Here is a 21,616-nt window from a genome sequence, read left to right on the forward strand (position 1 = left end):
GTTTGAGATTTGTTTATGAACACTTAAAAGAGTTTTACTGTGCTTGCTAAGCAGAATATTTTTCAGTTCCATTGGTTTATTTTTATATGATTCACATATCAAAATGTCAAAAGCATTTATTTAGCGGAAAAATCTAAAAAGTGGCTACAGTCAACCCCCCCCCTCCGCTCCTCTTTTTCAAGTTACGCTCAACTGTCCGAATATTCGCCAGTTTCCAAGTATGCGGCTTAGTTAAGCTTTTACTGTTAAAGGATGACTGCATGAAGCAAATTTCTGTCTTCTGATTTCAGAAATGTTCCTCTTTTTTACTTAAATTACTTTGCTTGCAATATCTGTTAAGAGAAAACTGATATACAATGAAAATTTAGAAAATATTCAGAATTTAGATTTAAATTATTTAAATATTAATATGAGTGGAAAAATAAATTGTATTTATTATTAGGTTCCAAGCAAATACAATAAATATGCCTTATTATTATTTATTTTCTCTATTTTGAACTGAAATTTCATCATTAAATCTTGTAATATAGTTTAGTTCTGCATAGTTTTTTTTTTTTTTTCTCTCATTGTAAACTAGTTCTGTAAATTGAACTGTTATTTAAAATTTAAAGGGAAAAAAAAAGTAATTATTTTCCATGGTTGAGGTAATGCTTATTCTCTCTTAATAAATACTGCATTTCTCATATTTTAAATTACAAGTCTAATTAAGGTTATGCAGTTGTGTATAATGTCATTAGACAGGTGCTTATTTTTTTTCTTAAAATGTGCTTGAAAAGTGCTTATTTTTTTAACTAAAATGTGGCTATGAACCCTGTGTAACTCATAACGAGAACCAAGGAATATATCATTTTTTGTGCACTGCTTTGCAACTGATATACAGCTCATCAGCAGCTAAACAGTAAAGTGACTGAACTCTGGTAGTTTAGTTAGCCAAGCTAATGGGCAAGTTGTATGATTGTTTTCATGGTATTCCCAATATGTAACGTGGATTCAAACCAGTGTCCTTCAGAAAGACCTCCTTGAAGGCATCTTTTCTTTTAGGCAGATATCTCTCCCATGCTTTTCCATAATTTAAACAAACCCAAATGATGTATGCTGCTAAAAATTTTATTTAAAGTCCATATTTAATAACATTACAAAAATTGCAAATATGGTCCAAGTTAGATCATTTTTAAATGCATATATTTATTTTAATTACACTTATTGTATATATTTATTATATGAATATTTTAAATGTCCATTTTATCATTAATTATTATTAATATATTTATGGACAACATTTCTTTTTTGATTGTTCTGTCCAATGTATCCTTGATTTTAATTTCACATTTAAATTTTCACACCATAATTTTATAAGTCTTCTGAAATTTAGTCACAATTTCACTCAATTTAACCGCATAGTTCACAAATGCAGCATAAAAACTATGTTAATATCAGTCACCAAGGATGTATGGATTAGGTTTTTCATGCATAACCATGAGTTTTTGAGTATCCATAAAACTATTCTGTCATTTTAGAGAATCAATAATACTTTTTATTTCAGTTTAATCATCTCTTTGTGTGTCACACCTGAAATCTTCTCAAATGTTATTGTTTTGTTTATTTCATGCTTATGACTGCATAAGAAGACTTAAGTGAAACAAATGTGTCACAAGCAGTGACACTGAGATGTTATTTCACATATAACTGAGAAGTACAGTACTAATTAGCACTGTAATTGTTAAAGAAAGTATCCTGGCTTGTAAAAAGCTTCGTTGCATGTAATGTGAACTTAATAACTTTATCATTTTAAAAATAAGAAGGGTTTGTGTGTACTTAATTCAATATACAAAGCATGTGAGAGCTAGCTGAAAAAGGCATGCTTTTGTGAATATTTTCTAGGGTAAATAGGCTCATGGAAAACCACGAAAATGTCACAAAATTCACAAAACACATACGAAAAAAATAACCTGCACAACCAGCTCGTTTTTCAGGATTTGAGCCGAGATTGAACTACCACTATTCAGCCTTCTTAACCACTCGTAGGACTAAATATGTAATATGTAATATCATGTAATCAAAAGTTAACTATGTGTTGTGTAACAGGATTGCTTTCTCAAGTATCGAGGTAGGAAATACTTAATCTATTCTTTTTTTTAAGTGTTTGGTCATGGTATTATTCATTACATGTACTTTCCATAATTCATATAGAATATTAATATTTCTACTACAAGTGTCTTTTTTAAATTTTTAAGTGTTTTGCTTGTTGATATTCTCAAAATTGTATCTGATAATTAGTATAATAGGTATAAATACAGTAGACATATATAATCGATCAGGAGTGGCTAAACTTTATGTCAGTGAGAACCACAACTGCATATTTACATCATAGGTTTCAGACAGCAAGAAATGTCGATTCCAAACAATCATTCAGTGACAGTCTTAGTTCAATAAGAGCCATGTGCCTGTAATAAATTAATGAATGCATGACTTTTAATACATCCATTTTACATAAACAGTTTTTCAATGTTATTTTTATCAATTTACTTGTAAACAGTTTAAAGCATTTTATGTTGAAACAACTGCCTGTCTTTCATAGTATATTTGACAGTGCCAATAATTTTCAGTATTGAAATTCTATTCAGTAGCATTGTTAATAAAACTTTTGAAGAGTCATTTGCACTTGGATTCATTACACAAGTAGTGGTTTGCTAATTTTGATGACTTTGAGTATCCATAAAACTATTCTGTCATTTTAGAGAATCAATAATACTTTTTATTTCAGTTTAATCATCTCTTTGTGTGTCACACCTGAAATCTTCTCAAATGTTATTGTTGGAAAAGCATTAACAATATATTATCTGGTTAAAGTTTTAAGCCATAAATATTGTTTTTCTCATAATTTTAGATGACCATACCAATAATAAAAACATTACTTAATTAATTATTTAAAATGCATATTTTGGCAGGTGATGAAGTCAAAATATTTTATCGGTTGGAAACCTCATGATTCTGTGTGCTTAACGCTACGTTAACAGCCATGTTACCAATTATCATTAACCCCTCTCCCGCCATATTTTCTTCCACAAACTAGCATCTGTCACCGAAAACTTCCTTTATTATATGAAAATATTTCTATCTATTTGTTAAAAGTTCATAAATAATAACGTGAAAATACAAAAAAATAATAATAAATAAGTGAAGAATAATTTAAATTGGCAAATGCGAACAATGACGGTGATAATTCAACAAAATGAACGTTAGAGGAATGGTTGCAACCTTCTTACAAGCGAATAGGTTGAATCTGCCGGATTACCAGGTTTGAACTATTATCGCCAAAGTTGGCGATGTTTACATTTGCTGGGTTCTTTGCGGAAGTGTTCCGAAATTCTAATTAGATGTAAACAAATTTCATTTAATAATAATTAAATGCCGTGTAAAGCTTCAAACTTATTTTTTTTTAACTAATACTTAAAAGATCTAACATTGTGGTTCTCAACCTATTTTGCCCTATTCCACCCCTTTCACCATTGCTAGAAGATCATTCCCATCATGCCCTTCCTTTTCAGTACTTGAAAAATGCATATATATATTTATTTAGATTGCTTTTGAACTTACTTTATAAATTAAACCAAAAAAAGTACAGAAAATGTTGGTATATACCAGGATTCGAATAAAAATAGTTTTTTATATTTATAAACCACAGCTGCCAACTCTGCTTTTTCTTCTGGTCTCCTGGTAGATCACCAAATCTCGATAAACTTGTCTCAGTTGCAACAAACAGGGCGAAAAGAATGACCGGGGTAAGAAACGTTTTTGTTATTATTTTGAAAGGAAAAATCAGTGACAAGATCTTACTTACCATTGTATCATTCATCAAGAAGCGCTTTGTGCTCGACATTTCCAGAAGAAATTTGCAAAGTTATGGAATTCATAATTATATTATTGTTAACCTCATTATTACTACAGCTTTTAATCATCGCCCGTTTAAAGAATTTTTAGTTGAAATGGAGAGCGAGTACTCAGATCTTCTGCTGAATAATAAAGTGCGTTGGTTATCAAGAGGAAATGTTTTGAAATGTTTTCCATCCTTATTAACAGAAGTTAAAGCATTACTCCTTGAAATGAGTGTTTATAATCCAGAACTAATGAATGATCAGTAGATCCAAAAATTTTATTTTATGGTAGACGTTACATCTCATCTAAATCAGCTTAATCAAAAAACTATAGGGAAGAGGTGTGTGTGTGTGTGTGTGATTATGGCAAAGCCTCGAGGGCTATCTGCCTAAGAGGAGGGATGCCTTCGTGGAGGACTTTCTAAGGGAAACTGGCTCGTTTTTAACACGTTACACATGGGGAAAACCACGAAAACGCCCATGCAGCCAGCCCATTCGCGGGATTCGAACCTCCTATAGGGAAGAGGAAACACAATTTTTCTGATGTTGGAAGAAGTTATTTCATTTGAAAGCAAATTATCTCTTTCTGCTCAAGATTTTTGAAACAGAAACTTTGGTTCACTTTCCAAGCCTGTTGAAACATTCTCAAGAAAATAGATCTAATATTGACATTTGCCATTTCAAAACAACAGTTTTATGACAGAAGTTTTTCTCAGCAGGTTTCAGGAATTCTGAATCAGCAAAGCAACATTAGCCTTTGTTAAAAAACCTCTTAATACTAGTGCAACGGAATTGCATTTCTCTGTTTAATATTCACATTGGCAACTCTGAAATCAATTGCTGAATTTAAAAAAAAAAAAATTATGAAACTTGAAATTTGAACATTTTAAGTGCTGATGTAGAAACATTGGAGAAAAATAAATGTGTGCTTAGTTCACAGCACAAGTAATCTGGAGAAGGAAAACATGTAGAATAATATTATTCCCGACTCATGTAATCAGCTTAAAAAACTAACGTTTGATGTTTTTCTTATTCGAGTCTACATATTCATACGATCAATAATTTTCAAGCATGAACTTTTTGTCAAGAGTAAATAGAGAAGTCATCTTATTCATGAAAACTTGTAATAAGGCTTAAAATGAAAAACAACATACAAAATGCAAACTTTTCAAGAAGATGCAAGGCCATTGTTTACATTAGTGTTTTGTTAGTCATTATTGCGATTCAAGTTTTTCAATATATTGCAATTCTCTTTTATCAATAAAATAGTATCGTTATTAAGTATAATATCAAGTTTTATTCGACATATATATATAGTTTAATTAAGACTTAAAAACTGAAATATTGAGTTAATTTTAGGGAGTGTTGTGGAGCGAAAAAAGATGTAGTGTTGAGAAAGGTATAAGATGGTTTGGACATATGCAGAGAATGAATGGAAGAAGATACTTGAAAAGAGAATACAAGTATTAATAAATACAGTGCTGAACTGTTGATAATTGACTCTGTTGACTAATGAGTTTGCCTTCACTGGCCAAAGGGATATAAAACTGAACTGAGAGCAAATTGTGTGCCATCTCAAACCTTTTCTGCTGCATGTACTATGCCCTAAAAGGCTGAATTGTTATTATGCCCAACAGTGTTATGTTGTTATATGTAAAGATTTTAAACAATTATTTTTTTGTAACTGTTTCTGAAATTATTAACTTAGTGTTTTATGTTCAGTTTCAGCAGTTTTCTTAGTGTTGATTAAAGAGTTACTGTTTATTACATTTGCTATTCCTTATTACTGCACTAAAGGCTATGATTCTGTATACATTAATTAGCAGCATGTTTAAATTCTTAGTTAAAGGTCTTCAATTTAGTTTCATAATTATTTATTGTATACCTTCTTCATATTCATCTTAAATTTCAGAAGAAATTTACTTCCCAGTTTAGTCCTTTGAAGCAACTTATATGTAAATATTGTATAGCATATTCTGTTATGTACTGACTATTGAAATGCATTTTTATTTCTTTTTTTGCAGGACATTTTGCAGTTTGAAGTCTCTATGTACTACTGAGGTAAAAAAATTCTTTTATATCTAATCTGAAAATGAAATATTTTTTCATAGGCAATAAATTCAGTTCTTGACAACTGCATTCTAAATTAGAATTTTAAGCACATGTGAGAAAACAGGAAAGTGCTTTCCAGTATTTAATTTTAAAAAAAGTTGAATTTTTATTTTCAGAAATCATCTTAAATTTATTTAATAAAGATCATGGCAAATGATTCCAAAATTTTTGGTGCATGTTTTACTTGTCCCCAGAACTTTCTGAGTTGTCCTGCTGTGGATAATTTCTACATAACCACTGAATTTCTGTGATTCTGATTAATTCAGGCTCCTAAGAACTTGATGTTTGTGTCATTATTTGATTTTTAGGAAAGTGATTATTCTAAACCTCATGTTTATAAAAAAATTTACTGTAGTTTGAAAATATGAGTCTTGGATGATAATATCAGCGACTCTTTTAAATATAAGCTACAACTTGCTTAAAAGTATCTTATGCAGTTAATGCCACTAGATACCTTTCAACATAAAAAACATCTTCAGAATTATTTTTATTTCTTGCATTTGCTGCAAACATGAAAGAAAAGAAAAATCTTATAATTAAATTTTGTTGCTGTTAAACATTTCTGTAGTAGAAGATAAGCATGTTTAATTTATAATACTTTTTATGTATTTTTTGACATATTTAGAAGTATTAAATATGTATATGATGCACAATTTTGAAATCTACAAAATAAATTTTGTTGTATATAAAATTTAATTATAAATATTGAAGTAAAATAACAGACAATAACATTGCAAAATTAAAAATTTACTCTTACAAACACTTCAAAAAAGTGAGAATAAAATGCATTAAAAATTTAAGCAATATTTTTTATAATTTAAAAAAGTATCTCTTCATATAGTATTAATAAATACAGTACAAAGTTCGAAATCCGCACTAGCCGATTCCGGATTTGGGATATTTCCAAATCCTGTGGGGGGCTGTAAAGTAATGTTGCTTTCTTACATTAAATTCAAACAAATAAATTTGTAACAAGTTTTTATTTTTAAGCAATAATATAATCACCCTCGTTATCAGCAACCTTTTGCCATCTAGTATGCAGATTTCAATCCCAGATCAATAAAAATCAATTGGTTTTTGAGTAAAATATCTCAAGATGGCATTTTGGACATCATCAAAATTTTGAAATTTTTTGTTACTAAGAAAATGCTGTAGGGATTGGAATAAATGGAAATCCGAGGGTGCGATATCGGGCGAATATGGTGGGTGAGGCAGTACCTCCCACCCCAATTCATTATGTTTTTCCAGTGTTTGTCTTGCACAGTCGTGTTGCAGAATGACGCCTTTTCCGTTGACAATCGCCGGATATTTTCCAATTAAAGATTGGTTCACTAGATCCAATTGTTCAGAATAAAGGTCTACATTAACAGTTTTTCCAGATTTCAGCAATTCAAAATGAACAATTCCACGAATACTCCACCAAATACCCAGAAGTGCCTTTTCGGGATGTAAACCCTTTGTAACCCCTATTAAAACTGCCTTTTGAGTTTTGGATTATCATATAGGACTTATTTTTCTGTCTCCACTAATCAAGCGATCAAAAAATGGTTCTGTATGGTGCCGTTGAAGCAATACATTGCGTGTGATGGATAGGTTGGCTTTGTTCTCTTCGGACAGATTATGGGGGACTCAAACACCTGCTTTGCTTATTTTTCCATTCTGCTTTAAATGTTTTTGGTCGACCAAGGTTGGTTAAGAGTGTTTGACAGTTCCTCGATTGTTTGACATTGATTTGCGTCCACTTCTGCCCTTAGCATGTTGTTGTCTATCGTTGTTGTCGACATGCGTAGAAACGACATTACTTTTTGGTCCCCCTAATAATAGATCATCAATTTAAATCTGGTAAGATGGCATGCAGAAATTATACAATTAAAATTATGAAATTGTAATTTATGAAATAAAGAACAATTATGATCTAAAGGGTATCAAAATTTACAAAAGAAAGCTTAATATTTGTTTACTTTATTAAACATTTCGTTCAATGCAAGTTGTTTAAGATGCTCCCACAAAAAATTCAAAAAGTTCCTTTTTCTTTTTTCTTGTGTCATATACAGTGGACTTTCCAATGCCATACTCCTCACATAATTTTAAGACGAATATGCCTGTATGCATTTTTTGCAGCAATTCCACATTTTGTTTAATGGACTTCTAAACATGGTTTCGCTTTGTAGATCCCTTTTGTAACTCCAGAATTGGAAACTCTTTTCGACATAATCGAAAGTTCAAGCTTAGTTTTTATAAAATTTCTGTAATAATAACAGTCTGCGAAAATTAATAAACTGGGTCAAATTAGAAGGTCAGGGAGCAGCGCAGTCTGCTACATTAATTTAAAATGCCTTAGAATCAGTAATGATAATTTTAGCCTAACTTAATAGCGTGTGTTATACGTTATTGGCTATGTATCACAAGATTGGCAACGAAACCCAAGTGGTTTCGCTAAATTTTGTCTTGCTCCTATAGCGTTCTGAATTAAGCCTGAATTGTAATAGTTTAGTTTTTTACTATACCTACGTTTATTTCTTGCACATGCTTCAAACTAATATGAGTCCTGAATAAATAAACTCCCACATATATACTTAAGGCTTTATCTAGGGCTGGCGCTTGAAACCGCCTGGTATCGCCTCTACAGGTCCTAAATTCTGCTGCAAAGCGCTTTTGTAAGTTCTAAATTTTAACCATGCCTAAACTTTGGATCCCAGTGCTTTCCCTAAATCATAAATACTTCTCATCCCTTAATTTTGACACTCGGTGCTTTCCCAAATTCCAAAAATTTCAACTTCCCTAAATTCTGCCGCCCAATACACACATATCTATAGTGCAGGACGGGTTTAAAAATTTTGCTTTTAATTTTTAGCCTATTATTATGTTTTTTTATATGTATGTATATAGGCATAAATAAATGCAACAAAATAAAGAACAAGGTTATAAGGTATTTCTCCCGCCTTCCTAGCATCCCTTCGTGGTATAGTGGTTCTGCATGCTGAGCCGGTATTGTCAGAGGTCCGTGGTTTGATTCCCAGCAAAGGCGTTGTTAATTTTTCATCTTGCCTGCTTCCAGAAAAAAATACCTAATGTCTCTAAAGTGGCGCCCGAACTAAAAGGGTGTTTCATGAGGATTCTCTGCGCCCAGGATTTGGCGATTGGGTCCCCTAAAAACCTCAGTCGCCCTTTCAAAAGGGGAGTATGTAAGGTATTTCTCGTGCCTTCCTAGCATCCCTTCATGGTGTAGTGGTTCTGCACGCTGAGCCGGTATTGTCAGAGGTCCGTGGTTCGATTCCCGGCGAAGGCTCTGTTAATTTTCATTTTGCCTGATTCCGGAAAAAAATACCTAATGTCTCTACCAGGTATAAAATATCAAAGAAAAAAATCTTAAATATACAATGTTCATTAATGTATGTATATGTATATAATATCAATATAAATGTTAGGTTCTGAAGCAATTAGAAAATTTTTAATTACACATACACACACATATATATATACATTTTATAAGCATATATAAAATAAAGCGATTTTTAAATTACTTATATGGTTTGTTGTGGTTTATTTAAATATAGCAAAGCACTCGACGGCTATCTGCCTAAGGGTAAGGATGCCTCTGTAGAGGACTTTCTAAGCAAAACTGGATCGTATATGCGTTATACATGGGGAAAACCACGTAAACGCCCATACAACATGAAAATGGATTGTCTGGTCCGCACTTCTTAAGCAGAAGTATCACCAGAGCCAATAGGCTAAGGAAATTTTCAATTTTGGAGCAAGAGCTCAAAGATCAAATAATGCCAATTAGAATTTTTGAAAGACCTAGTTAGAATTTTGAGGTCTTCTGACTAGGAGATGTGTTGGCCTCGCCAACGTCTTTATTGAAAAAATACATTACATAGCATGTTTTTATATTTACAAAACAAATTATTTTTTGAACATAAATTGAGTTATACAATGCAACATAGAATGATAGGAAGAACAAAGTAAAGAATCAATATTAAGTATTACAATAATTAAATGATTAATAACATGGCAAATAAAAGTACAAAGATATTACATGATACGATTGAATTTACAAGTACAGATCTAATTCATTGTGATATGAGTATTCCAATATAAGTACAATAATATTATATAATACAATCAATTTATAAGTACAGATCTGATTCATTATGGTATATGTATTCCATAAAACTTGATAACAAAGATCGTCCCTTGTCGTTCTTAATTAGTTGTTTTAGAGTTTCTAAAGTTATATTTTGTTTGAAAATTTCTCTACGTTTTGTTGATACACTGGAACAGTCTATAATCATATGAAGTGCATCTGCGGATTCACTACCACATTGACACTTGCATGTAGATTCCTTTAGTTTGAATCTGTTAATATAAATCGGAAAGGCTCCGTGATTAGTGATAACTTGATTTAAAAAAAATCACTGAAATGCCGTTTCTCCGAAACATTCGGTAGAAGTGTGAACGTATGTCGTCCTGTTTCTTCATCGTTCCATTGTCTTTGCCATAGATCGAGAGCTTTCATCTTTGTCGTCCTGATGCTATTACTCATAGGGATCTTGCAGTCTAGGTACGTGTTCGAGTAAATCCCTTGTTTGGCTAGCTCGTCGGCTTTTTCATTGCCGGCAGTGCCTTGGTGTCCTCTTATCCAATGAAGCTTTGCTTTTGTAAAAGCCAGTAATTTCTTTATGGCGATAATGTTCTGATTATAGATATTGTATTTATGGATAGACTTTAAAACAGCCTGGCTATCCGAATATATATGCGCAGGACTGGGGTGTGATTTTAACCATAGTAATGCCGACTTTAATGCTAAAGTTTCAGCTTGATATACTGTACTAGTCTTATCCAGTTTAAACATAAATTGATCGTGACAAACTCCATTCATGAAGGAACAGAAGCCAGCTCCAGTGCCGTCTTCACTTTTTGAACCGTCCGTATAAATTTCTAAACCTTTATTGATTGGAGGCTTGTTGTCCCATCCGAAGACTTGAATATGAGCTGGATGAGAATGCCATTTAGGTACTGGGAATTCAATCTGATCCCGTGAAAGTTCTAAGTCCTCATATTTAAAGTCAGTCCATCCTCGTTTGGTACGTTGGATGATGCTTTCCATGTCCAATTTAAGATCAAGCGGCATAATTCCAGCAATCACTTGAAGAGCTGCAGTAGGGGCAGTCTTATAGCTTTTGGTCATTGCAAGAAGTGCTATGCGTTGTATAGAGTTTGTTTTGTTTCGCATTTTTACCGTAGGTGGGTACCACCAGGCAGGACATGTGTATACTATGGTACGCTCTATTGCACGTTTATAAAGTTCTTTCAGAACTGGTTTGGGCATCCCAAGTAATCTAAGAAGATTGTTCATTATTTTACAAACTTTAGATTTAATATAATCTAGATGAGGTAGCCAGGTAAGGCATTCATCTATGACTATTCCAAGATATTGAATGGATTTTTGTTGCTTAATGGTATGATCGTTCATCTTTATTGTCGGTGCTGAATAGGCTGCACCACGCTTTTTGATTGCTATAAACATAGACTTTGACTTTTCGGGAGAGAATTGAAGTTTGCACTTGAGTGCCCATTCTGATAGTTTTTGAAGCGCCAACTTTGCCTTGGTTTGAATTTGCATATGCATAGATCCTGTTACTAGGAGTGAAACGTCGTCCGCATAAGCTTGGATGTGGATTCCATCTTCAAATTCGAGTTTTAAAGCTATATTCATTACTATATTCCAGAATAGTGGTCCAGAGTTGGATCCTTGTACACATCCTTTTTCTTGTTTTATGGAGTATTGAACATTATTTATTTCATAGATTATATGTCTATTATCCAATAAACTTTCAATAACTTTATAAATATTTAGAGGACATCCCAGATTGCGGAGTTCCTGTAGTAGGAACGGCCACCAAATATTGTTGAATGCACTCTTGATATCCAAAGAGATAACATTGGTGTAATTATTATTACGTCGGTTTGCTTCTATTTGTGAGACTATGTCCTTGATGGCATCTGCTGAGCATTTTCCCGCCGTGAAGCCATATTGTTGTTCACTTAATTTGGAATTCGATACTAAGAAATAAGTCAATCTGTTAGTGATTAATTTATCATAGACTTTACTCCACGCGTTAAGCAAGCAAATAGGGCGGTAAGCATCAGGAAGCTCACCATTTTTTCCTTCTTTTGAGAATAATACTAATTTCGCTGTCTTCCAGCAGTTAGGAAATATTCCTCGACGGAAGAGTTCATTAAGTAACGCTACTTGTAATTGTGGGTTAGCATAGAAAACTTCAGCTATAATTTCTTTAGGTATATTGTCCATTCCAGGTGCTTTGCCTGGATTGAGGGATTTGATAGCATTTTCCACTTCTGGAATCGTAAACGGAACATCATTTATTGAATTATATGGATTCCTTAAGTTGTTACGAATTGTCGTATGAAACTCCGTGTCTTCGCTGATTATATCTTTAGGAAAGTGGTAATCCATTAGGAAACGTATAGTTTCTTCTATTGTGGAAGTCTTGGTTTTATCTGGTTTGAGTAACGCTTTTAATTGTAGAGGGGATTGCATAGTCCCCTTAGCAATGTCGTAGTGTACCCCGAAGGGTGAACTAGGACTTAGACGCTCCAGATATCTTTTCCAGGTTGTTCTTTTGGCTTGCATAAGCTTTCTTTTATAGAGAGCAAGGTCTTTTTCATAGACTTGCATATAGTATGCCCTTAGTTCGTCATCATGAATACATTTGTGATAACGCTTTCTCAAAGCGAGGATTCTTTTTCGTAATATTGAGAGTTCCGGGGTCCACCAAGGGACACCTTTGTGTTGAGTTTTAACATATTTTCCCTTGGCGTGGGTTGCCAAGTCACAGTATTCCTGTATTTTCTGAGTCCACTTAATTATAAGTTGATTAAGATCAACTGTATCTTTAGGCAAGTAAGATTCCATTGAACCAAAAAAGTGACCAATTTTTGCCTTCAGTAAGAGCCAATCCATTTGTGTAAGTTTATATTTGACTCTTTGAGTTGAGCTAGAATGTTGATACGTAATTTCAAAAGAGATATAACAATGATCACTTAAAGTGATACAGTCCATAACTTTCCAATTATGAATGAAAGACGTGGAAGAGATTGATCTGGAAGCTGTAATATCAATCCAGCTCTTTCCCCTTGTGCAGTTGTAGGTAGGGGGACCATCCGGATCGTTTTCAACAGCCAGTCTATGCATTGTTAAGAATTCTCTAAGTGTGCGTTTTCTGGGATCCTTGAAGGGGGAGCCCCAGAGCACACTTTTCGCGTTTAAGTCGCCAAGGAGAAGAAGATCATGTTGATCGTCAAAGTAACGTTCAGCTAAGTTTAACAGAGTAGTTAAATCTGTTAAGTCCGTTATAGGTTGAGTATAACAGTTAAAAATGGTTATTGTCCTATGTTCAATCTTTAATGTAATAACATTTAAAGTAGAAGAAGCGTAAGTATTCAGAACCGTAAGTCGTGGGTTAACCACCACTGTGGCTGTTTTGGGGTGGTCATTTGGAGAAAAAATGTTTGAGTCGGAAAGCCAGACGGCTTGTCATTGATACAGTATGGTTCTTGAATAAAAATCAAGTCGTATTCAAAGATACAAGTCTTTAGTTGTGCTGTTGCAACATGTGATCTCGCTAAATTAATTTGCAACGCTTTTATATTTTGAATAAGTTCTCTAGCCATAATTGATTTTTCTTCGATCTTCAATTTCTAGCTGTCTGCTAGGACAGTCTTTTGAGAAACTTGAGTGCTGCTCGTCAAGGTGCTTATCACTATTCGCATTTCTTTCTGCACAATGAATACATCTTTGGTAGTTATTGTCACAATTTTTGTGGGAATGTCCCACTTCTCCACAATGTCCACATGCCTCTTCTGTTTGGCATTGTTTAGAAATATGTCGGTATTGGCAGCATTTAAAACACTGCGTTGGTCTGATGTATTCTCTTAAATTGAAACGTTCCCAATTAACGCACAGTTTGCGTAACTTAGTAAGTGTTTGAAAACCTCCGGTGAGGTTTCACAAACCCAATGATTTCCGTTCTTATGCTTGATAGGAAATTTAACCTGTAGGCCATCACCATCGATGCCTTCGTTTTGGGCTAAAATGGCTTCCTTAAGTTCTTCCTTAGTCAAGTCCCTTGGAATATCATATATTATAATTTTAGGAAGCCTACGTGTAGGACGAACAATTTGTAGGTCCTTTTTAAGTTCTGGTACAGTATTTATTTCATTTTCTAGCGTCTCTATGTCTTCCGCTTTATTGGTCTCTATTAAGAGACCACCTTTTGCCTCATTTTTAAGTCTTTTCACTCCAATGTGGAGCTTTGTGGGATCAATAGTTTTTAAGAGCTTCTTTCTGATGTTGTCTGGTTTATCCCCTTCATTTGTGGGGTATAAAATAGTGACATGTTGTTTGTCTGGTTTTCTCCATGTTTTGGATCGGTCACGAGCTGGACGTTTAAGTACGTCCGCATAAGAGTCTTTAATGTTTGGCGTTTGATGAATTTGTCCTTCCATGTGTGCCATCTCGACACACTGTTCAGTTAGAAGGTTGAACATCAATTGAAATTGATGTCGAATATCAGCGGCTACTGCCTTGTTTATGCCAGAAGCTTTATTTGTCAATTTTGTCTCTAAGGTGGCAATATATGCCTGTCCTTCTTTGAGAATGTCTTTAGAACTCATTTTGATGTAGGTAGAGTTATTCAACGCTTAACTAAATAAGATGCACTGGGTTTGTAGACCGACCTGGTACCCTGGGGTTCACACCAAGTCAGTAAGTAGTAGGCACTTTTGCTCAGGCTTTCGACCCTCCTTGGAGAGGGAGCCCCCCGACCTTGCCAAGGTACCCGAGCACTGGGAAAGCACGAATGAACAGGTGAAACAAATATTCAAAATTATATCAATTTTGCACATTAATATCGCATTTCAATCGCATACAAATCGTATTTCTAATCGCTTTCCCCGGGGAGCGTAAACGCCCATACAGCCATTCCGTTCACCGGAATGCGAACTCCGGACCGAACTATCACTGTTTAGCGGCTTTACCACTCAGACGCTAATGAACCTTCTCCTCACATATACATGCATATATATATTATAATATTTACATGTAGAACATATGTTATGGTGAAATACCGAAATCTGGAGAATGTCGACTTTCACCGGTGAATGTTGAACATATAAGAATATATTTCTTCTCCGTAATTCGGTCACGAAAAAAAGCACTTGAGACTTAAAATAAGAACTTAAAACACACAGTACATTGAAAATGAGAAAGGAAAATAATAGAAGTTAAAAACTTACTTAATTATACAGTGCGTTCTAAATGAGAAAATAAAATAATAGTAATAAAAAGCTTACTAAATTATGTGACTCAAATCTTATTTATTGCAACAACTTAAACTATTATGACTTCTTATGAACTCTCTTTTCGACCTACACCAGAGCATATCTGTGATTGTCGACATAACACCGGTGAGGGTCCGAATGTACAAGAATGTAATGCAATATTCGATCTTTCACCGATGTATGTGGTAAATGTTGTCATTCTCCGGTGAAAGTCGATATTCTCCAATTTCGGTGTTTCACGGTAACATATACGTACACATTAAATTATTAAATTATATTTGCATGTCGATAAATTATATTTACAGGTTGATCATTGATAAAAAATTATAAAATATTGTACGGAATTACTTCGCTTCCTAGATTTTTCGTAAGCTTCATCATATTTCTAAAACAGAATCTAAGTGGTGATCCCATTTGCAAGCTGTTTATATATCTTATTTTTTCTGCACTGAATTATATTTAGAGAATTATTTCACATGATTATAGCTAAAAATGCAGTTTTACAAATGAAGAATTTAAAGGCAAGAAGAGAATTAGGTCCTTTTCTAATTATTCTTGAAGCATTTAAATTAAGAAAAACAAATGGCAGATTAATAGAGATCACTGAAATAAAGTGCTCATAGAGGACAGATTAATATGCAAATAAATTTTAGTTTTCATTAAGTAAAACAGAATTCATCTGGCTTCTGTGAGAAAGGAATCAATCCAAGAAACTATTTTTCTATTTTCGCAATCATAATTTTTTAAAAAAATATTCAAAGAATTCATATTCAAACATTGCAGTCTATTATAATCAGTAATAATTACCTAAAATGCAATTTTAATCAATATTAATTCTCATTTTCTCTTTGATAACCCCTCTTTAGAGTTAAATAGCAGTCACAGCATTTTTCGGCTACATTTTCCTTTATAATATGCTTACGTTTTCATTTACAACTTTTAATACTCTGGGAAAATTTCAGTATGAGAACCCAGAAAATTATTCTTAGTGATGCTAAGATTATTGATCATTGTCATGCCGCTGTGCTTCAAAAGAAATCCTATTGTTTAAAGGTTCATATCCTTAACCTTCCGACGTTCATATCCTGGCCTTAACATTACATTCATATCCTGACCTAAAAATAAAAGCTGCGAGTCAGAATTAAAGGGGTTGCTCATAGGCAACCTTAGTTAAAAAGAAGTTAGAGGAAATGTTAATCAATGCATAATATTATCTTTTGAATTAAACACTAACACACTATTTGATCAAGTTCAAATAGAAAACAGATATTCGGCATTTGATTTGAAAACAGATTAGACTTGCAAACAGATATTCGGCATTTGTAAAGAAAATAAGGATGAATCAATATGAGTTTGTTTTCTGATTGCAAAACCATCTTAAGATACTATCGGATTTAATCTTTAAATTATTCCAATAATATTCAGAATAGTGGGGAGCCACTATTCTTAACTAAAATTCACTAACGCAAATCCTATTTTGGGTTGAAATGATTTTCATTAATTACGTTTTAGAATCTATTAGGTTATTTTTTTATAATACGCCGAGAGGTATTTTTGAAAATGAGCAATGCCTTTTGCCAGGACTCGAACCTGAACCTCTCGAATACGCGCCTAGTGTGCTAACCGTCACACCACAAAGGCATACTGGAAGGAGAGAGAAAATACATTATCCCTTTTAAAGGGCAAATGGAAATTAGGAAACCCGATCGTTAAATCCTGGTTGTGAAGAATCATCGTTCACAACATTTTAGTTCGAGCGCCACTGTAGAGTCATTAGGTTATTTTAAAGGAGCTGTGAAAAATGTGCAAAGGAGTCGCCGGAACTTGAACCTGCACCTCTCGAATACGCACCGAGTGTGCTACGGTTACACCACGAAGGCATGCAGAAAGGAGGGAGAAAATACCTTATAACGTTAATGAAAAAATACTAAAAATATCTAAAAAGTTAATTTTTGAATTACCTCAGTTTTTGTACTGATAAATGATAAACTATTATAATATGAAAGAACAAAAGGAATAAAATTAATTATTTACTGATATTTGAGAACTCACTTTTTTACTTCCTTGTACGAAGTAAGTTGTAAATAATGAGACAGACAGTGAACGAAGTAAGTTGTAAGTAAATCAAACGAAGTAAGTTGTACTTTTGTAAGAAGTGTCGCAGCCATGAAAATTTTCGGGTATCATATTTCAATGAAAATACCCATATATTAACTGCTATCAGATACAATGAACGATGTTTTTGCATGACATCTGTAGGTAAGAACAGAATAAAGGACTCTTTTTCCCAAAACGGTTTGCAAAAAGGATTTAAAATGGATTCAGGACAGATTTTTTTGTGATGTCTAGATGTACGTATGTAAGTATGTAGCTCGCATAAATCAAAAACGAGTAGACTCAAAACGTTGAAATTTTGTATATGATATAACATGTAGTTGTGCACCTACCTTTTTGGTTGGATTCGGCTGCACCAAAAGTGTATAAATAAGCAAATATACCCACTTTGTAACTCAGCTGCGTGAGCTCAGTTTTTTTTAAAAATAATTTTTATATATTGGTAAATTGTGCATGTTTTGCTTTAAAAATGATTGAATTATGTTGTTCTTATCTCCCAGTTAAAGTTCTTATGCATTTAGTTAATCTGCATGCAATAGTTGTAGAATTATTAGCTATTTAAAAGTTTTTTAAGTGCGGCTAAGCCTAATTTTTTTTTACTATAGCTGCCATATTTGTTTGCATTTGAAACTTAGCGAAATAGTGAATTCAGTTTCTGCACTTTTAGTGTCTTTTTGCCAAGTGGGACCCAAAGTAAAAGTTTTGTGCACCGAAAAATCTGCCTTCTTGTCGCTGGCATAACTACTTGTTTTTGCGTAGAAACAATAATTTTAATTGTAAAAATTGTATTTGGTGTTTCAAGTCTCTATATTTTGCAATTTTTAATAAAGCTATTTTGAGGTTTTATGTATTTTTGTCTTGTCGCAAAGTGAGAATTGAATTAATTGAAAGAGAAAACTATCTCTAATGAGAGAGGAAATAAGTTTCAATGAAATGCAGAAAAAAAATGTGCGTATAATTTAATATTCCGCGCAAGGGAAGTCGTGGTCTACATATCAGACTTTTTAATGCTGTGCTTACAACAAATCGTTTGAAATAGATTTTGACAAGTAAATATAGCAGTACAAAATTGGGTGTGTTTCATTCACTATATGCGTAAAGTTCTTGATATTATCTATATCCATCACATTTAGGAGCTCACTTTCAGTTATATTAATACCAAATAATTCAGTGAAATACTTAAACCAGCTAATTTAATAAAAAAAATTCACACTTGTATTTTCGTACACTGAAAATTTTCTTATCCGTAATATAAAACACAGCACAAGAAATAAATATTTTGCAAAACAGACAAAAATATATATATATATATATATATATATATTAATATTTAATAAGAATAAATCTTATTATGCAAATTTGAAAGGTAGTTCTGAATATTTTTTAATTGGCTGTTACATTGGCGAATGGCAACTGTGTGATGAAATGACTTGAAAAAGTGGTGGCGCTGTCTGTTACAAAAATAATAACTAAGTACCAAAATTCGCCACATCGCAAGTCACGACAATACCCCTTTCCTGGCTCCCGGCCACTTTATAGTTGAGAAAAACGGGTCATAGCAGTACAGCAGTAAAGTCGCTGAACGCTGGTAGTTTGACCTGGACTCAATTTTGGGCGAACGGGCTGGCTGCATCGGCGTTATCGTCTTTTCCCCCATACATAACGTGGGTATGAGTCAGTTTTCCTTAGACATTTCTCCAGGAAAGTATCACTGCCCTTACTGAGGTAGTGTGCTATGCCGTAATCAAATAAACCAAGCCAAAAATGTGAAGAAAACGACGAAACTGCGATGCAGCTCGGATATGAACCCTGTTCGAACTACCTGTTTTCACCTATTTTTCCGCTTTGCCTCTGGTGAGCTAAATACAATTTGAAATGAATTGTATTAAGGAACTGGCAGAATTGAAGACTTTTAAGATTATATGACTGAATGTTGCTAAACATGATAGAAGCGGTAAAGCCATGTAAGAAATTATTTGACTTTATATGATATATCTCAAGATTTGTAAGCAATAAAAATAAACAATTCTCCCTGAATAAAACAAAAATAGGCTGCGTTTTCTTTCCATCTAGTTCCTTTCCAGTTTGTAGAATTAATAACTAAATTACGTTTAGACTTTTTAAAGGTTCATGTCGTAACAAGCAAACCTTTTCTTTATGTTTGAACGTAAAGAGCTCTTTGTCCCCGCTAAGGTCTTTGAAATATTAAATTATAAACTGTTAGCTAAAAGTTGATTACGTTCGATTAGTAATTTACTTAAATAAGTGATTAGACAGAAATTATAATTATTTAATCGTCCATGTATGAACTTTTTAAAAGTCGCACAACATATTAAGCAGCAAGTTTTCTGTTTATGCTTCAACCTAAGACAGACAGAAGTCTTTCTTCCCGCAGGGTGTTGATTTTGATTGATGTATTGAGATTACGGTAAAGCACACTAGAGCTATCTGCCTAAGGAAAGGGATGCCTTTGTGGAGGTCTTTCTAAGGGAAACTGGCTCGTATACACATTACACGTGCGGAAAACCACGAGAACGTGCATGCAGCTAGAGGATTCGAACCTCGCCCGAACTGCCAGTGTTCAGCAACTTTTACCGCTCGGCCGCTAGTGGGCCTCTCCTCGCAGGTCGGAAGATCAAGCTTAGAGCGAACAAAGGGAAATTCTGTGTGAGAGAAAGCTAATTGTGCAGCATTTTAATACAGAATTTTTTAAAGACCAGATAAAATACTGCATTAAAAAAATGTTTGATTGGAATGTATTAATTTCTTCTCATTCAAGGCGATTACACTTAATTAACCATTCACTTTTTGTTGGGAATTAACAGAAATATTTCGAAAACTAGATCATTTGGGATACGGTTTATATGCTTTCACTATAAAGAATCAAATTGGAAAAAGGTTAAAAAATCGCGAAGAAAAGTCTCTTTTCTGTGTTATAAGGGCAAAAAAATATCTTTTACTTATATATGCTATTAAAGAAGTGTGTGTCTTAATACAGTGTAAATTGATGGTTTAAAATTCATTTTATCTGGTAGTATCATTTAACTTTTACAGTGAGTGTTATTTTATCCTACGAGTATCACCCATAAGGAAGGTTTCTTTCTAGCAAGTTGTAAAAAAAGTCGATTGCAAAATTTGTGTCGTATTTTTAACTGCCTACCTTCAAAGTGAAAATCTGATCTTTTGCTTTTGTTTATTATTTGAAAGAAAATTACTAAGTAGTAGCATTATTTTCAAATAATAATTGTGAGGGAAAAAATCAAATAAATATAAATAAAAAAAAAATTTGAAAGCATTCAGATTTTACATTACGCCCAAAGGGGCGCTTTTTTAACATTTTGTATGTTACCTTTACTTATTAAATATCATGTTCTTCGCATTTAAACCATAAAATTCAGTTCGTCAGCAATATTGCAAAATAATGTTAAACGGGGCATAGCTTTAGAATTTCCAATACACAGTCTCGCGCTCTGGAGATAAAAATGATTTTTCCTTACAGTCTTGCCGTTGTTCGCTTTGAAATCGTGGAGTTTGTTAATAAAAAATTTGTTAAAGTTTTACAAAATATAAAATCGAGAATTAAACAAATTCTAAATTTCGGCTTCCAAATGCCCATATTTGGGTGGAAATGTTCAGTATTCAAAGTTTGATGACTCTAGGTATTGTTGTTTTATCACAATGCGAGAAACATACAGGGGTTGGACAAAAATATGGAAACACCTTTAAAAAAACATGTTTCTTTGCTTAATATGAGGTAGGAAACCCGTTGGCATCCAAAACAGCTTGCAGTTTTCTCGGAATGGATAAATACAGTTCCTGTATGTTTGCCAAGGGAATATTATACCATTCTTCCTGCAAAACGGTGGCAAGTTCAGATAACGATGTTGGCGGTGGATAACGAGAACGCACTTTCCGTTCCAATGTAGACCACAAAGGTTCGATAATATTCAGGTCTGGTGACTGTGGTGGCCAGGGGAGATGGGACAACTCATCCTCGTGCTCAGAAAACCAGTCCTGGACAATGTGAGCTGTGTGAACAGGGGCTTTGTCATCTTGGAAGACACCATCACCATCGGGGAAGAAAGTTTGTACCATGGGATGAACTTGATCGGCCAAAATGTTCACATAAGTCTTGGCAGTCATGT

At 33.5% G+C, this 21,616-nt stretch overlaps 1 protein-coding gene and 1 long non-coding RNA gene across 15 annotated transcripts in view; one reads left to right on the forward strand and one right to left on the reverse strand.

Moving 5' to 3' along the window:
* LOC146995977 (uncharacterized) overlaps window positions 1-21,616 on the forward strand; it is a 220,863-nt gene that overhangs the window by 8,344 nt on the left and 190,903 nt on the right. For 9 of the 11 annotated variants that reach the window (XR_015042732.1, XR_015042731.1, XM_085822472.1 and 6 more), the window contains one exon: window positions 5,900-5,936. The exons of the other annotated variants lie outside the window; for them this stretch is intronic. Coding sequence is in view for 3 of the 9 variants with exons in the window: in XM_085822478.1 (XP_085678604.1) it covers window positions 5,900-5,936 (37 nt within the window). In the remaining 6 variants the exon portion in view is untranslated. The remainder of the gene's footprint in view (window positions 1-5,899; window positions 5,937-21,616) is intronic. 11 annotated transcript variants of the gene reach the window in all.
* The window catches only part of LOC146995978 (uncharacterized), a 91,595-nt gene continuing 71,070 nt past the window's right edge, over window positions 1,092-21,616 (reverse strand). For 2 of the 4 annotated variants that reach the window (XR_015042749.1, XR_015042753.1), the window contains one exon: window positions 6,714-7,801. This is a non-coding gene — a long non-coding RNA (uncharacterized LOC146995978). Of the gene's footprint in view, window positions 2,445-6,713; window positions 7,802-21,616 lie in introns of those variants that run through there. The other 2 variants (XR_015042752.1, XR_015042750.1) reach the window with 2 other exon arrangements.

Source organism: Stegodyphus dumicola, chromosome 8 (assembly GCF_044657685.1).
Source record: "Stegodyphus dumicola isolate Sdum_Otavi_A_Nest chromosome 8, ASM4465768v1".
Lineage (NCBI taxonomy): Eukaryota > Metazoa > Arthropoda > Arachnida > Araneae > Eresidae > Stegodyphus > Stegodyphus dumicola.